Source organism: Engystomops pustulosus, chromosome 1, assembly GCF_040894005.1.
Source record: "Engystomops pustulosus chromosome 1, aEngPut4.maternal, whole genome shotgun sequence".
Lineage (NCBI taxonomy): Eukaryota > Metazoa > Chordata > Amphibia > Anura > Leptodactylidae > Engystomops > Engystomops pustulosus.
The window spans coordinates 121,923,650-121,941,911 of NC_092411.1; the positions used below are offsets into that span (position 1 = coordinate 121,923,650).

An 18,262-nucleotide genomic window follows, 5' to 3' on the forward strand; every position below is an offset into this window, starting at 1 on the left:
CATATGAGCCAAACCTGACGCGGACTTCCCATATTTTGGACAAGCAGAACCTGGCCAAACTTCTATGTCATGCAGGAATTTAGGTGTACAATGAACCCTATGTAGGATATACATCTGCAAAAACCTACCACACTCACTATTGGACATAGGCGGGATCGCCTCAAGTGAACTCATTAGTTATAAGACCTACATCCCTTTCCCTCTTCTGCCTAACCCTAAAAGGAAAGCCATTCAAGAATTTATCAAATTTCATCCTATAATATCTACTGAGAGGCTGGGCATTATCTGGCCATTATGCAAAGCATGAAGCAACTGGAGCATCAGCTCCATCTTAACAAGATTGAGGCGGGCAACTATGGTTAAAGGGAGTTAGCACAAAGTGGCTATTTTGGTTCTAATTTTAGCCAACAGTGGCGTCAGATTAAGCTCTTCAAAATCCTCCACATAGGCAAAGACCTCTATACATAAATATTTAAAATGAGAATTCACCGCTATGGGGACCACCAATGTCTCCAGGGTCCTGTCTACCTGATCTCTAGCCATCAAAGCTGACTTGTGACAATTAGTTGTGAGTCCTGACAAGGACCCAAACTCCTCCAGCAGAGGCATTGTCACTTCTAGGAATATGGACCATTATCCTGCAAAAACCTTGAGGCATCATCAGCATACAGGGCTATTTTATTATGGAGTGTGCTGTGTTGTGCACTGGTAATTACCAACAGCAAGTGGCTTACCTGTTTCCCTGCCTCAAAATATCTTTGTTAATCAAACATCCATTTCCTAGCTGCAACCTCCAACGGATGCGTATTTAACGCCTCCTGAGCCTGCCTCAGTCTGTCTGTCGTCTGAGTGGAGGGATTAGCAATAAAGTCTAATTCTGCCCTTCTCCCAAACTGAGTTACACCTACCACAGGCCCAGTAAAAGCCACTATCGGGCACGCAATTCCCGGGTGTCTAGCCACATAAGACATCAACAATGTTAAAAACTGTATTAGTATATGGAAGAGGAACATGGATATCAGCAGGAAAGAAAAGGTCCTAATTTTACACAAGAGGCATATATACTGCCCCTGTGCATCAACCACCCGGTCCATACACTCAAAAGGCATATGAGGAGCAGATGGTGTGATAAGCACAGCTAGCCCAAGGTTTATTCATAAATTGTATATGGTCATCAGACATATGTGTCTCCACAACAAACCTATCCAGAATGAACCCATATAGATCACATGTATGTATGGTCCATTCTGTAGTAGTTGTGCTATCCCAAAATATACCTGCAAAACAAACCTTCTGCAACACATAAAACAGTACGTTGCAATCCTGTAATATCCTACACACCCGTCCGACACCCATTCCTCTACAAAAAATAGAAGGGGACTAAAGGATTATTGCTCATAACACAAATCCCACAATATCCCACACCAAATCCATACCCTCAACATAGAAAATAAAGAGAAGAGGAAATTCCATCAGTAGGAGTCCAGACGGTAGATCTTATCACAAAACATTATTGTACTAGAACAGCAGTGTCTGACCACCATATACAACAATCTGTCTCTGGATATGTAATTACTATTCTTCATCTGGAGCATGAAACCGGAGTTGACTGTCATGTTGATCCAGCCACTGCAGCGCCGACCTGAGGTCCTCAGAGAAATGGGTAGTCCCTAGCACCACCACCCACAGCCTGGAACAGCATAGAATATGGATTCAGTGCGCACAGCCTCTGGTTGATGTCCATAAACTTGTCTCTTCTGTGTTGCACATCTTGAGAGTAATCCGGGAAACGAGAAATTTTAGCATGGTGAGATTAGGATTGTCCCTTGCTTTCCAAAGGATTTTGTCAGTATCTCTGTTGCCAGTATTGAATACGATTATAATAGCCCTACAGTTATAAAGTTACAATCCCTATACTGTACAGTACAGATTCTACCAACCACAATATATATGATGCCAAAAATCACTTCAGAATACCAAATTCATAAAAATACCATAATTCTTTATACAGATGAAGGCACACAAAAAACTTAAAAACCACACATCTAAAATCCACAATCACATCACATGGTGGTGGTCAGTCATGTTTCATACTATTGATAACTGCTGGGGACATCAAAGGAACCACCACCACAGCACCCCAACATATGTTTCACCATCGCTTCCTCAAGAAAGCACCCTGATAATACTATATTGGCAATATTGGTCTAGGCGCACAACCAGGTGTGAGCAGTTGCATCAGGACCCTGTGGGCCAGATCAATAGCAAATAACAGGGTTTCTCTTTCCCAAACTTTTTCAGCAGCCTTTCTTCTATAAAGGATGTGGGGTTATGGCCCCTTCCTTTTCAGGAGTCCCCTCCGCATTATTTCTGTGTGCCCTATTTTCTAAGTCATCTGTTTTATCCCACAGGATGCCAATCTCATCTTGCATGTGTCTTACATTTTCCCATATTATCTTCCAGTTCTGAGGTTCTAAGTTCTACATCAGTGGTGAGCTCAGATATTTTGTGCACATCATGCCTCATAATGGATAAGTCCTTTCTCATAATACCTGTCAGTGTCGGCTCTCCTGCAGGTGGAAAAGCCTTGGCAGGTGACCGCATGCCCACCGCCATATTGTCAGATTGTCCTGTGACAGCATCAGCTCCCCGATTTTCGATCTGACATGCCGCTGCCACACATCTTCTGAAGGGTCTCGCTAGTCTCCTCCCATCTGCATGGTAAAGCAGCTCAGCCGCTCTGCAATATCCTTTTGCCAGCAGGCTGAGGCAGGGGTGGACACTGAGGCGTTGGCGCTATCTTGCAAATCCAGGTCACCAGCCAATTTTGCACTTCTGGTTTCTTTACCTATAACTGGCAATGTGAAGATGATAGTATACAGGCAGTATGGGGTTATGTACAAGATAGGTTCTTTAAAGAGGACCTGTCACCAGATTTGACCACCCTGTGCCATGTGTTACATTCATTACATGTGACCAGTGACATCATCGCAGGTCCTTTAGCCTTCTAAGAATAGCAAACTGTACACCATGTACATGCGTGGGGTACAGTTTGCTATTATTAAGAGGCTAAAGTACCTGAGATGATGTCACTCTGGTCACATGACATGAACTGTGACCAGTGAGCATGCATAAGGCATGGGGGAATTAGATGGAGGGGCCAGCCAAGCAGGACATGGCCGCCTCGGATGCCAGGTAATAGACGATAAAAGGGGAATTATGTGCATGTAAGCAAAACAACTAAACTAAAAGAAGGTTGTCATTTGGTTAATAGGGCTCTATAGGAATGTGTCACTGGCTGTATATGTGCAAATGTGGTGACAGGTTCCCCTTTAAGTTTGTACTTAAGAACAAAAAGTAGACCCCCACAGATCATGAAAATGAGGGGTCCGATGGGGGGCCACATACCTCCGTCAGACCCCTCGTCGCTTAGTCAGGCTAATGGAGCAGACGGTCGCACATGACTGTTCTGCTACATTAATCTCTATGGAACTGATGGAAATTGCTGAGCGCCGAGGTCATAGAGCAGAACGGTCATGCGCAGCTGTCTGCTCCATTCGTTTGACAGATCGACAAGGGGAGCTGACGAACCCCTTGTTTTCGTGATCTGTGGGGGTCTCCGCATTGAGACCCCCATTGATCAGCAAGTTAGGCCTAACTTTTTTTAGTGAGAAAACCCCTTTAAGCTGGATTTTGTATGTATGAATTTTTCGGAACAGGTAAATTTTATTGTAACTCCATGCTAAAAAAATTTTTGTCCCTGTGACAATTACATTTTCAATATTTTGTGCTGTCTTGGAAAGAAGGATTTTCAATAACGCATCCAAAGAACTTCACCAAAGGTGACAGTGGGCATAGATGACTTCCTGTAACTAGGTGTTGGGTGTCTTTAAAGGGGTTTTCCCACGAAAGAAAATTCTCACATTTCAATCTAGTGATGTTAACACAATAAAGATAATTTTAAACCCTTACTTTACAATTTTACTTTTTTTATTGCTGTTTTAGCTCCTATCTCTCCCTCTGCTGCTCAGTGTAAAATTCCAGGGTGTGGGCTGGACCTCTCTAAGAAGACACAGAGAGATGAGACAGATCAGAGATGCATGAGATTACACAGAGGCTGATAAACCATTACACTGTGAGCTCTTCTACATCTCACATATATGTGCCTGCCTCCCCCTCCCCCCGGGTCACTGATCTCCTTGTAGCTTGTTACACTGAGAGCTTTGATACATCTCACAGAGATGTGCCTGCCCCACTTTGTAGTTTGTTGTTTGCAGCCCCCTCTCTCCTCACGATCTCCTGGCAGAAAGTGTCTGTATCTTAGTGTGCAGCAATGTGAGCTCTGTGCAGGGGGCATGGCTACAGCCACACAGCGGACAGTAATCTCAGCAGCACAATCTCATAAAAGATGGCGTCCGAATGTAAAATGCTGCGTTTTTGTCAATAACTAAATTGGAGAGTGTGTTTTGTTATCCTGAGTACATATAAGAAACTTGTCTTCGTGGAAATACCCCTTCAAGTCGGGAATCGCCTGTATTGTATGTTATATTGTAACATTTTGAAATAAGTATTCTGAAATATTGCTTAACCATGTGTATACTAATACTAGACTAATAGATTGGGATATTTCATCCAGGTGTTTCCCACAATCTGTGGGTGCCATGGAGAGGGATGTTCTTCAAAAACCCCTATGCTGATAAGTGTCTTTTATGGTGCAATAAAGACGTGAATGTCTTCATATCTCTACATGTTCTAGGATTTATTTCCCTATACATAATACACATTTGGAAGTCTTGTGTGTCTTTTTTTTCTAATTTTTACTTAGGGCTTCTTTCCACATTGTTTTGTTCCAAATTGTATTGTTTTGTTGTTTTGTTTTTTTTATGTATGAGTGAAAAGTGTAGGGCTATGTGTTATCCTTCATGTACAATGCTTTATTATTTCACAGCAGCACAAGAGTTGATGATGACCACTTAAAATCGAATACTTATGGTTCATCTTTAACGTTGCTAGATTCCTTAGAGCGTATTTTCGTGGGGCTCAGTCTTGACGAAGAGTGTAATGGTTTGTTACTTATTACCACTTATTCACCTGGTTTGATCTATTTTTTCTTTTTTTTTAACTAAATATCACTTATGGGTTATCTTTATCTCCTAATATGTTATAATAAGAGGGACTTATTTTTCTGTACTTTTTGTTTGGTGTGCAATAGTTTCACTTTATAAAGTTTCAGAGGAATTAAAAGTAGATGCTGTACTTTAAGGTAAGTCCATAATGATGTGTAGCACTGGGTGGCGCTTTTTGTCAACTTTTGGAGATGGTTACTTTTTTTAAATTTCCATTTTTATAATTTTTTTTTTTTCATGTCTGTCAAACATTGTGTTTACTGGCATTAGTTAACATTTTGATATTCATGAAGTCATTGCAGCACGTCTTAATGCAGACTAGTTAGCTATATTATTATAACCTTAATTACATTCCTGGAATCCTTTAGGTAGAGCAATAGTTAAAAGTTAATAGCTGTCAATTAATGCAGTCACAAGTTAAAACCACCAAAAACTGAACTTACAAATGCCACTATAAAAGGTTGATAACCCCAGTAAAAGTACATTAACCCCTTCACGACCAATGGTCATTGGTGCTTGAATGTCCAGGTCAATTATTGACGGGTTCAGGAGATACAGCCGTTTGAAGTTGGTTACTGTAAAGACGTTTATAAACGTCCTTTCTGCATGGGGCATATGATAATAGGACGCATATAGCCGTATTGGCAGTCGTGAAGGGGTTAAAGGAGAGATGTTATAATCAACATAGTCTCTCATGTTGCACTGTTATAGAACAAAAGCAAACATATTTCAATCTTTGGTAGGTGGTTCTACTGACTGCATCACGGCTATCTATTAAAAAAAATGCCAGTCGGTCCCTGATATGACTGCTGGAATCCTACTGTATAATAATAATTCTTTATATAGTGCACACAGATTACGCAGCGCTGCACAGAGCTAGCCAAATCAGTGGCTGTCCCCAATGGGGCTCACAATCTCATCAACCTACCAGTATGTATTGAAGTGAGGATGGAAACCCACGCAAACACGGAGAGAACATACAAACTCTGCATTGTTGACCTGGATGGGACTTGAACCCAGGACCCCAGTGCTGCAAGGCTGTAGTGCTAACCACTAAGCCACTGTACTGCCCATGTCTATTGCCATCAGGGTTTCAAATTATGCTTAATAATTTCCCTCAAATATTTTATCACTTCGCTCCTCTTGCTCTACAACCTGCTTCCCAGAGATTAGCCTGCATAATGTGAAAGGTCCTGTTTAAATATTCCCCAGCACAATATATGATTTCATGTATCCCAATATCCCACCATGTCATGGAATGCCTAAAGCTAAGGAGCCCTGATATAATTATGCCCTGGCTACCACATGGACAAACAGTCAGAAACTTTCTGGTTAACCATATAAAATGATAGGATACTAGTTCCCTAGAGCCCAAGCATGAGGACTTCAGCCAGGGCATCCACAATTTTGCCACAGTTCTCTTATCTGTTTTCTGGCCTTAATAGCTAGTTTATTTTGGATACAAATTTTACTCTGGTGAAACTTGCCACATCCAGCCAATGCTCCGAAATAGAATTAAGGGTATCAAGGCTCATTTTAACACTTACATTTTACTTGTGTACCTTATAAGGTAGTAAATAATATTGCCCTTTCATCTTTTCTGTACTTGTAGGGCCCTGGCCCTAAACTGTGATGCAGCCCTGAATGATAAAGATGGAGCAGAATCTAAAAATTGGAGAGCCGGAAAGCCTGTCAGGGTTGTACGGAGCTCAAAAGGTCGAAGGATCAGCAAGTATGCCCCTGAAGATGGCAACAGATACGATGGCATTTACAAGGTCTTTCATTCCCATGGATTCACTGTCTTTATTTAAAAAACGGTTTTAGTACTTGATTGAACCATGAAAACAGTTTTAGTAATTAGTTTAAGGCTCCATGTACACAATCTTACTGGGGACATATATATATGGCCGCAAATTTACGGCTGCATATAGGTCCCCCATAGTTGTCCATGGGGCTCGGTACGGTGAGCACAGCCTGTGCTCACCATACTGTGCCGTGGCAGCAAAAAAGATAGAACAGTGCGCCCCACTATGGAGCGGGGAGGGGCAAGCAGCGTTAGCTTCTCCTCCTCTCCACCGGGCCCAACGTGTGCCCGTCCAGCCGTAGCCGTGCGGGCACACGTTCGTGTGAAAGGAGCCTAAGGCTGTGGATTGTTTTTTAAATGTTATTACTTGTTGTATAACTATTTAATTTAGTGATGAAACCACAAAAAAAAACAAAAACAAATGTTGCTTGATGTATTTTATTAGGTGGTAAAATACTGGCCTGAAATCGGCAAGTGTGGGTTTTTAGTCTGGCGCTATCTCTTACGGAGGGATGATATGGAACCTGCTCCTTGGACTGCAGAAGGGATAGAACGCTCAAAGAAGCTTGGACTAACTTTGCAGGTGAGAAATAAAATGTGTTTGCCTTGGAACAACATTTATTATTATAGTTCTATATGAATAAAAGACATGCACTGCGTTATTTAATATCGCATATGGATGCACTTTTGCGATAGAGTACGCAGTAAGCCTTCAATGCGCCACAATGTAATGTACCCTTGCTGAACATTTCATAGTGGGGTCAATGTGATAACATGGGAGCTGGATCCGATCAAAGCACATGTTGTGGAAACTTTTCAGCAGGCTAAACCATGCAGGCACAAGAGAAGAAGGACGAGGTATATAATGCTGATTTGCATTTAGGAGATTTAACTAAATATAAATAGCTAAATATATATAACTATATAACTAAAGAAGACTCCTAATAGAAATAAAACATGTTAAAATCTGATCCCAAATACCTTTTGAAAAACTTCTCACAACAAGGGTTTTAACTAATGCTGCCGCAGCTTACTATCTGGCATAGATCATAATCATAATAGACTCCTTACCTTTTACCTTTTGTTGGAGGTTAGGTTTATGGCAAGTGCTTGGTTGATCCTATTTTTGAGGCCACATGTGGGAATTGTGCAATTCATCCTAGGATCACACTAGACACCAGCCTTCAAGGAGCCATTCTTTGAGTTTTCTCTCCATTCATAACTGCTTGCTACTCTTCTGATGCCAATTGACCCAGGATTTGCTGGCCTGCTCAGGTGATGTGTGAGTCTGAGAGGCATTATTTCTGGGCAAGTGCTTTAACATAAAAGCAGACAGGGTTATCTTTCTAAAGGTTGAGATTCAGTTTATTGGGACTGTTGCACCTTTGGAGGAACACTCTTTGCACTATTGGTTTTTACATGCAGATTCTGGGCACTAGGGTCTCATCCATCAAAGCTGCCCCATTTGTCCAAAGATGTCCCTTCTTCAACAGGCATTTCTTTTTCATGGGAACAAGACTCTCTCAACCTGTTAACTGATGCTCTTCTTTTTTGCAGATAGTGATTCTCTTTCCCATATGGCTTTGAGTACATATGTAGCCATCTTTTTACCTACAATATATTTGTTTGCTAAAAATCTAAAGGGGGGTTCCAGAAATAAGCATAATTCATATTCAAATGGGTCCATAAAATATAAGCTAATAAGTAATTAGTAGTTATTTAAAATTGTGTTCCCATTAGCAAAATAAAAATGCTTTGGACATACACTATAATGGAGAACTAAAATGCTACTTGCCCTTTAACCAGTCCATTGATTTTGTTCCTGTGGAGGAGACACAGGACAAAATATGGCTGCTGGTCACTTGTCCGCATCACTTCTTGCACCTACCTGGGCAGGTCATTTGATCATTACCATGTTTGGCGGTGGACTGTTACTTGCAGTGCATCCTGTATGGCCAGTGTTGTGGTTAGATATCATCTCTGTGAGGTGACGTGCAGCAGGACAATCTGTTAGACTGAGAACTGCGGGATCATGAGAGTTTGTGTCCTTTGGTGGCCATCTTGGAGATAACTCTGCCTACTTTAGAAAGCCTGTCACATTTTTGGTATCAGACGATCATATTCCCAGAATACCCCATTAATGCTTTGTATTTGCACTTAGTTCCCAGAAGGTTATTTGGAAGCCATGGCTAACAAAGAAAAAAAAGATAAGGTTAAGAAGCAGCCTGTGAAGTCCGAGCCTGCTAGCCCCAAAATTCAAACTCCCCAAATTGGTGCTGGAAGCCAGAACAACAAGCCGGAAAGTGCAGAACAACACAGCCATTCTACCCGTAGCAGTTCCAGACACAGCAGCACTCAAAGCAATGGAAGCCAGAAAAGACAAACTGATGATGGTATATTTATTTTGACTATAAAACAAATGTGTGTGAGTGGCCCTTCTCCTCTAATTAGTTTCAAGATGACTTTGGTCACAAAAGCTTTATTTGTGATTATACCTGTTTAAAGCCAGTGGTGAATATTTTCAAAAAGAAATGGCAAATGAGAAGAGAACTTCTACTGCCTCTTTCTTCTGGATATACTTTTGGCTTTACCTGCAAAAGCTGTATTAATAGTATCTATCAGTATCTCAAAATTTTACCTTGTATAACATTGGACTTTTTCTTTGTAGATGATATAGAGGAGGTTGTACCGCCCAAATTAATTAAGCGTTCAGAGGAAGAAGAGCCAGGTGAAGCATTTCAGCTTACTGAACAGCAGGATTGGCTCATTAAGGAGGACTCTCTTAACCAGAAGCTTTGGGGGGAGGTTCTTAACTCTATCAAGGAAGGTCCAGTAAGTGCAAAAGTAGGAAAGCATTAGCAATATGTGTGAGAAGACCTTTGATACATTTTGACTCTGATTTGGGCTTAGTTTCTATTTAATATTTCATTCCGTACCCTCTTTTTTCCAGTTTTAAAGACGGCGATTCAAAGAATGGTCCCATGGGACATTGGCAGGTTGACAGTTGAGAAAGACTGCCCTCGAAGCAGACATTAGCAGGAATAGGACCTGCTTTATCTTTTGTGGAATCCATAGTCTTGTGCTTTTTCCCATAGAACTGAATGGGGATGTGTTAGAGGTAGAAAAATACAGCATTTTAGTAAAAAAAAACCCAAATCAATAAAAATGTGTAGGCAAACAACAATACAAAATATGTCTTAAAACAATTAAATATGGGAGTCACAGTTAATCCACCCAGTGCGGATTTCTAAACCAACATGGACAGAATACTTGTCTCACTGTTGGTCAATCCAAAACCCCCTTCAATAAAAAATGTAACATTTTATACAGTGGTATTTTTACATGTTTGAAGATAAGGATGAACAATGCAATACAAAGTCTGCACAAATACATAGCAAGGGGGGGAAATGGGTAAAACGCCTCACGCATATTGCTGCACCCCCAGCAGCTTCCTATACTGGGACATGGTAGAGTAACAAGTCATTATATATATGTGTGTGTGTGTGTGTGTGTGTGTGTGTGTATATATATGTGTATGTATGTGTATATATGTGTATATATATATATGTATATATACACATACTATTGCATAAAGATGGCCGCGCCAAGAATGGTATCGTGGACTACACAAATATGACTGCGCATAGATGTTTATTCATGCATGCACACAATACATTAGAGATACATTTTATAGGTATAATGCAACGATTTCAACATTCATTTAATGTCATATAATCAGAAACGCTACACCCAACTTGTGTAAAAAGGCAGTAACCTGTCTAATTGTATTTAAAGAGGACCTTTCACCACCTCATACATGTGGAGATTAGCAAACCATTCTGTAGGGGTGGCTTTCTTTGTAGCCCGCACAGATATGGAGATATCATTCCCAGTTTCTGACCATTGTATTCTTTGTTTGGACAGAGAGGAGGAGCTGGAGGCGAGTGTTATGCTAATCTTCTCTCCTACTGTCAAATCAGTGCCAGGTTATGTCAGAGAAACTACTATAAACAGTAGTGAGCTTTGAATTTTTTCAATGCCCCCTCACAATCTTCTAATATTTTGTTGATAACCTAAACTGCGTTAACAATCACAATGATACCTAATTGCTTTCATATTGCGAACGAGTTATGTAAGCAAATGTGATGTTACCACATACACAATGTAAATGTAAACTTGATAGCATGTAAACAGGATGTGATGTGAACAAAAACCATGATGTAAAAGTATCCACATTACATTTCCGCAAAAAATGACATTTAAAAGGTGTTTGCAGTAAAATCGCATTTGTTTGCCTTACATTTGTGGGTACATGGCACTTGCATTGCGTTTTGCTGACGATTGCGTTTACGTGGTGTTTGCATTGCATCTACACTTAGGTTTACATGGTGTTAGAATTTACATATTCTTTGCATAGCATTGGTATCACATTTATGTTGCATTTGCGTTTTACATTCCGTTTGCATAGTGTTTATGTGCCATATGAATTTAATTTATGCTTATGTGGTATTTGCTTTTGTTGCATTTGCGTCATGTTGACACTCTTGTGGTGCTTGTGCCGCGTTTATTATTGCGTGACGTTTTCATTGCATTTCTGTTTACACAGTGTCTGCAGCGTGTTTCCACTTATGTGGCTTTGATCTTACATGGTGTCTTTAGCCCATTGCACTCGCCAAGCATTTGCATTGTGTTTACATTTTTGTGGTTGTGTTGTGTTTACACTAACGCTGCGGTTGCTTCGCATTTATGCTTTAGTGTTTGCGTTGTGTTTGCACTTCTTCGGGGTTTGCGTTGCGTTTACGTTGCATTTGCATCACTTTTGTATGCCGTTTATGCTTGTGCTTATGTGGCATTCGTATTGTGTTCCTGCTTACATGGCATTTACTGCACGTTTGCACTAAGTTTGGGCTTACTTGGTGTTTGCGCTTATGTCACATTTACACTTATGTTTGCGTTTGTGTTGCATTTGCATCGTATTTACACATACGTGGTGTTTGCATTTATGTCATGATTACACTTACATTTAACTGCCGTTTGTGTTTATGTTGTGTTTGCATCACGTTTTTGATTACATTTACGTGGCATTTGCGTTTGTGTCTCAATTGCATTCCATTTACGTCACATTTGCATCTCACGTGGGGTTTGTGTCACATTTTTGTTATATTTGTGGCCTTTGCTTCGTGTTCACATTACATTTCCGTTTACGTGGCATTTATGTTGCATTTTGCTTTCAGGCCTGTGTGGCGTTTGCATTTACATGGCTTTTGCCTTTGTTTACATGGTGTTAATATTGTGTTTACATTTACATGGAGTTTAACGTGTGTTTATATTGCACTTGCATCATGTTTCCATTTACATTGCATGCATATTTACAATGTGTTTGTGTTTACACTGTGTTTGCATCCAGTTGTAAATGCAATGTCATCAGAATACTAGCAGAGTGTGTCATAACCTTTTAGATGAACATGGAAAATAAATCACAGTTCACTACTGACAATATGAGAGAAGATTAGTATAACACACACCTTCAGCTCTTGCCCCATCAACTCCTCTCTGACTAAACATAGATTTTAATGGTCAGAATTCAAGAGTAATAACTCTGCAAACGTGCAGGATTGAAGGAAATTCAAAGTGCTCCTGAATCTGTATAGCAACCCCTTAAGCATGATATGCTAATCTCCACATGTGTGAGGTAGTGAAAGGTCCTCTTTAAGGAGATAGAAAAAGGATGGAGAGACACAAGAATATGACCGGTCTACAAAGTTTTCAAAAAGGATTTTACAGACTACAAAAAAAAAGGCGGGGCAATATCGCAATCGCTGCTTCTGGTCTTCAGAAAGATGGCGGAACATAAGCATAATCACCATGTGCCATTTTGGATAGATATTACTACTGCAATTGTAAGCCTAGAGAATTATTATAGCAATGAACTAAAGAAAATGACAGAACTTGAAGCAGTAGCTAAATGCAGGGCTGCCATTCTAGGGGGTCTTGTGGAACTATTTTCAAGGGCCCTCCTGTTTTCCAATTAAAAGGGGGGCCTGAGGAGCTCATAGTACCTACTCGCCTTTCGGCTCTGTCTTCTCCTTTTCCAGCCTCGGTGCATCACTATGACCTGGTGGTGTCACGACTTTGTAACGTTAAAGTGCGGGCTTTTACACTATGGCGTCAGGCAGCTGCGAGACCGCTGCGTCATAGTTATGCACCCAGGTCGGAAGAGGAGAAGAAGGGCCCCTGGCCATGGAAAAGAAGGTGAGTAAAGGGGGGCATCTGGGGTGGACATTTTATTAAAGGGGGACATCTGCTGTGAACTGGGGGGTGGAGACTATGGACTTGGGGGAGATAATCTTCCACACAGGGGCCCCAAAATTCCTAGCGGCAGCCCTGGCTAAATGCATATATTGGGGCAGATTTACTTACCCGGCCCATTCGCGATCCAGCGGCGCGTTCTCTGAACAGGATTCGGGTCCGGCCGGGATTTATGAAAGTAGTTCCTCCGCCGTCCTCCAGGTGGCGCTGCTGCGCTGAAAATCATCTGAACGCACCGGAATACACAGAGCTGGACCAGGTGAAGGTGAGCTCTTCCCAAGCGACACATTTTCGGTTTTTAAATGCGGCGGTTTTTCCGAATACGTCGGGTTTTCGTTCGGCCACGCCCCCCCGATTTCCATCGCATGCATGCCAGCGTCTATGCACCACAATCCGATCACGTGCGCCAAAATCCCGGGGCAATTCAGGTACAATCTGCGCAAATCGGAAATATTCGGGTAACACGTCGGGAAAATGCAAATCGGGCCCTTAGTAAATGACCCCCATTGTCTTATATGGGAACACACATCAAAACAAAATTGTACCTATACATTGCAACAATGGCAAGAAGCAACGAAGACGGTCACATATTCAAAATTTTTTTACACAAATGCCATGTCTGATGGAAATTCATACGAAAGGTCTAGGTCACATAAAATTATTATGGTGAATTGTTTTAACTGCAGCCACGCATACTCAAAGTTAACCCAAACAGCGGTAGGTAGTCATAAAAAAAATAAATGAAAAAGTGACTAAATTGCCTTATTTAAATTGCAATATATAATTAAAAACAATGTTCATCCACATACAAAGCATAAAACTATGTACATTAGATCCCAATTTGGTATACTTCTCTTATATCTCCATAAAGATATTTAAAATGTATACCTGCCAGGGGGGGATAAACCTTTTTTATTTTTTCTTCCCCTTTTCCTCCTCTCTCCTCTTATAAACAGTATAGGTATGTATTCATGAAGACAGCCACGTGTGGCTTCTTGACTTGTCTTATTCCTCCATGTAAAAAATACAGCTAGCACACGTCCAAATTTTCCTTGTCACGTATGAGCGCCAATTCTGATGAAAACTAATGTAAACAAACAGCACACGTAGTGTTTTATATCGTTCTACACTACCTACTCAATGGTATAGTATGGAGCTGATAAGAATGTATGTAGGGTGCTCACGGTTCAGCCCTCTTTATACATACTGGGGGTTCATTGCATAATGCAACAAACGCCCTCCTGTGATTGGTGTAGGCAACGCCACCATTCTGGGAGGATTTTAGCTGTTCGTGATGTCATCAGGGAGCGACCCTCCATTTCTATGACAGCTTGGAGTCTGTATGAGACTCTGTCATTATGAGAGATCTGTCACGACATGTGTATTATAGACTGTGGCAGATCACCTCCAATATTGCTATCTAGTAGATGGAAGGAGCGGTCAGATGTCATAGGGTCAGAGTTCCTTATGGGGTCTAGAATTTTTAGGTTTTTTTAAAAATCTTTTTTCACTGTATTTATAGTCACCCCACCCTTTCCGAATAACTGACAATAAATCTTAAATAAGATTTTGCCAGTGAACTCATTTCTTATTTTTATTAAAGACATGTTGAAGAAGCTCATTACAGCTAAATTGCAAAGGTTTTTTTTTTCTGCCTTTTTTGTGCATTACAATCTGTTTTAACTTGCTTTGCACCCTGATAAAATCCTGTTCCAAGTCCCAGGTTTGCCTTTTTTTTTTTTTTTTTCTTTAATCCCTTAGCATTAGGAGGGCGCGGGCTCCCGCTATTGGCACTGAGCCGATGCCAGTTCAGCTCTGCACCGGAGCCAAACTGGCAATGGGAGTCGTGGGATGTCAGGGGTAATCTGCAGCTGACATCCCCAAGTAACACCCGTGGTCGGAGTGGGCCCCAATAGCAAGTGTTTAACCCGGTAAATTCTTTGATTAGCGCGACAGCTGCATTTTAATTGCCTCTGGGGGCTCTTTTCCCCCACAATCGTGGAAGTCTACCATCAGAGTTTCCTTTAAATCTGGGCATTGGAATTAAATGTAATTCACCTTCCATATACATGCATTTCTTTAATTGGCTGTTATCTTTTTTTTAAAAATGTACCTTTTGTGAAGATCATTTCCCATAAATGTAGCCATGTTGTCCCTCAGAAACAAGATTGTGGTCCTTAGATACTACCACGTCTGCTGGTGCTGGTGTGATTGTGCATAGAAACAAATTGTTTTTGCATATGAAATGTCCGAGAGTTACTATATGTCCCACAGTCGTCTATGGTAATGATAATTGAATACATGTGGTCAGGGAGGCCTCTATAGTGCATGTGGGTTTGGTTGTAACCAATGGCAACTATCTTGTTTCTAAGGGACAACATTGCTAAATTTATGGGACATGATCTTCACACAGCTAAATTATTTACATACAATTGAAGAAAATATATGAAGTACGGGAAATTAAATGTTAATTCCAAAATGGGAATACCCTTTTAAGTTCAATTTAATCAAATGACAATAGGTCCATATGTTGCTGGCGTTATATGGACTATACAGTGTGCCTGTATTCTAGACATCTGTGCCATGTTGGTTGAGCCAATATTTTCATTATATACTGGAAAATATCACTTATTTTATTAAGTGTTATTTGCTGTGTTTCTATACTGAGAATTTAAAAAATATTTGATTTTCTAGAATTTTCTGAAGAAAGTTGAACAAACCTTTATGTGTGTGTGCTGTCAAGAGTTGGTGTATCAACCTGTCACAACAGCATGCCTCCACAATGTGTGCAAAGTAAGTTGTATTCCATTTATATGTGTATCTAGAAAACAATCTTGTAGCTCCACCTAATGTCTAGGTCTAATTTCCTTTTTCCGTTTTTTTTTTGTTTTAGAGCTGTTTGCAACGCTCATTCCGAGCTGAGGTCTACACTTGTCCAGCATGCCGCTACGACCTTGGAAAGACTTACACTATGGTTCCAAATAAAGTGCTGCAGACACTGCTGGACCAGTTTTTTCCTGGTTACAGCAAGGGGCGATGATTTGTTGTGCTCTCAGAGAATCTCTTTTTGACTTTTTTTATAAATTCTTCTCAAATCACATAAAGGAATGTGGACCAACTGGGCACCATGGATCTCATACACCACCTTTCTCCATGTCATGTCTTCAGTTCTTGGCTGTCTCAGTTTCCAAGGTAGTTTCCCAACGAAGGCCACTCATCTGAAACAATTTGTGCAGCATTCTTGCCACTACAACTGATATTTGCTTGTTTTCATCCAACTACCTCAAGACAGAAAAGAAAACCTGGAGACGAAGAGATGAAATGATTGGTTATCTGATGTTCAGCAACACACTGCCTCTGGAAATTGTGCCAGGTCCGTTAGTCTTTTTAGCTCCGTTGCCGAAGGGAGTCCGCAACACATTGCAGGGCAAAGGCTTGTTGACACCTTTCAGGACTGAAGGGCTCCGTGTACACTGACAGCACTTAGTTACAAACGGATGGTAGAATAAAGAGCAGCAGATTTTTTGTAATATTTTAATTTCTTACCCATTTCTATTTTTCCCACACCCTCAATTTTTTTCCCTGCAGAGCTGCTAATTTGTACTTTTATTACCGTGAGCTTCTTTCTGCTTTATAATTTTTACCTTATGCAGTTTGACTACTAATGACTAATGAGAACAATATATATGCATTGTTGCTACATTAGTGTAACGTGATCTGTGTTCTAACCTTCTTTTCTTTTGGAGATAATCATTTCACTCTCTAACCTTGTGATTTTTCTTTTCTATACATTGTCACTTTAGTATTAGTTTACAACCTGTATGCTGTAGTAGAGCCTTGTTTCAGTGATTATACAATCTGCAGAGCATCGCAAATGGGTGATGGTTATAGCTTGGAGAAGGGGTGAAATAGCTTCCTATTGTGATCTCAAATTTTATACACAGTATATTCCCTAAAAAATACCTTATTAAATATTTTATGATTCTGACGTTTTATGTTTTTGGCTGGCTGTGCAGATTTAGGCTTTTTAATGATGATCCATTTTATATGAAAAATGTCTAATATTCTTTATTGCTTGTTATATGAGGTTATGTTTCATTGCTGGCTGGTGTCACTTGCGTGGCTTTTGTCGATCACTATGATCAGTGTGAGAATAAATGCAATTTATACAATAGACCAATACTGCACCATAAGCTGTGTAGGGGGGGTAAAAGACAAAAAAGTTTTTATTTGCTCATGTTGATTATTTTTCATCTTCATCTCAAGATTTTATTATGCTCCGAATTGAGCTGTAATGCCACAACACAATGGGATAAAAAAAATGAATCAGATCGAATTCCTATCTGGAATAGTAGCTGAGGGTATTTGTACACCTTTGTACAAGCTTCACTAGGAGAAAGACCAGGTATCAGTTCTAAAATATCAGTCCACTGCTCATCTGTGATAGGTCCCAAATCTCTTTCCCACTTCAATATTCTATTCGTGGCACCACAGAAACCAATTTGTATGGATTCCACCCTAACCTATGTATAGATCATACCTTTTCAACAAGAACTAATGTTGGCTTACAACTCAGAGGGTCTTCCAAACCCCGCCTGCAAAGCATGTATTGATACCTGATGTTCTGTCCATTAACCAATCGGTCGCCCAGCAGAACCCTCTCTAGTACCCTCTCCCCATCCTGCAAAATATTGTAATTGTGAAGCAAAAAGTATCACCAGTGATTAGGTATGGGTAAACCGCCATCCACCTTACTTCTCTTTAGTGTATCCAAACTAATCATAGCATGCTTCCCTTTCCAAATTAACCTTCAAAACAGCCCTCTCACCCTGTGGAAATATCGTTATGGTATCCACACAGGTAAGATATGCAGTATGTACAATAGTTGAGGCAGCAATACCATTTTCATGAGATTTCCCCTTCCTATCTGTGATAGAGGAGGCTTAAACCATTGATGTACAAATTTAGTTAAAAACGGCTCCAAATTGTCCTTAAGATAATCTCTTGGCTTCGATGTCAATAC

At 40.5% G+C, this 18,262-nt stretch overlaps 1 protein-coding gene across 2 annotated transcripts in view; it reads left to right on the forward strand.

Moving 5' to 3' along the window:
- UHRF2 (ubiquitin like with PHD and ring finger domains 2) overlaps nucleotides 1-17,234 on the forward strand; it is a 64,234-nt gene extending 47,000 nt beyond the window's left edge. For both annotated transcript variants that reach the window (XM_072152182.1, XM_072152192.1), the window contains 6 exons: nucleotides 6,739-6,901; nucleotides 7,376-7,513; nucleotides 9,092-9,323; nucleotides 9,599-9,762; nucleotides 15,934-16,032; nucleotides 16,133-17,234. In XM_072152182.1, the coding sequence (XP_072008283.1) occupies nucleotides 6,739-6,901; nucleotides 7,376-7,513; nucleotides 9,092-9,323; nucleotides 9,599-9,762; nucleotides 15,934-16,032; nucleotides 16,133-16,279 (943 nt within the window). In that variant the 3' untranslated portion in view covers nucleotides 16,280-17,234. The remainder of the gene's footprint in view (nucleotides 1-6,738; nucleotides 6,902-7,375; nucleotides 7,514-9,091; nucleotides 9,324-9,598; nucleotides 9,763-15,933; nucleotides 16,033-16,132) is intronic.
- Nucleotides 17,235-18,262: the final 1,028 nt, after the last annotated feature.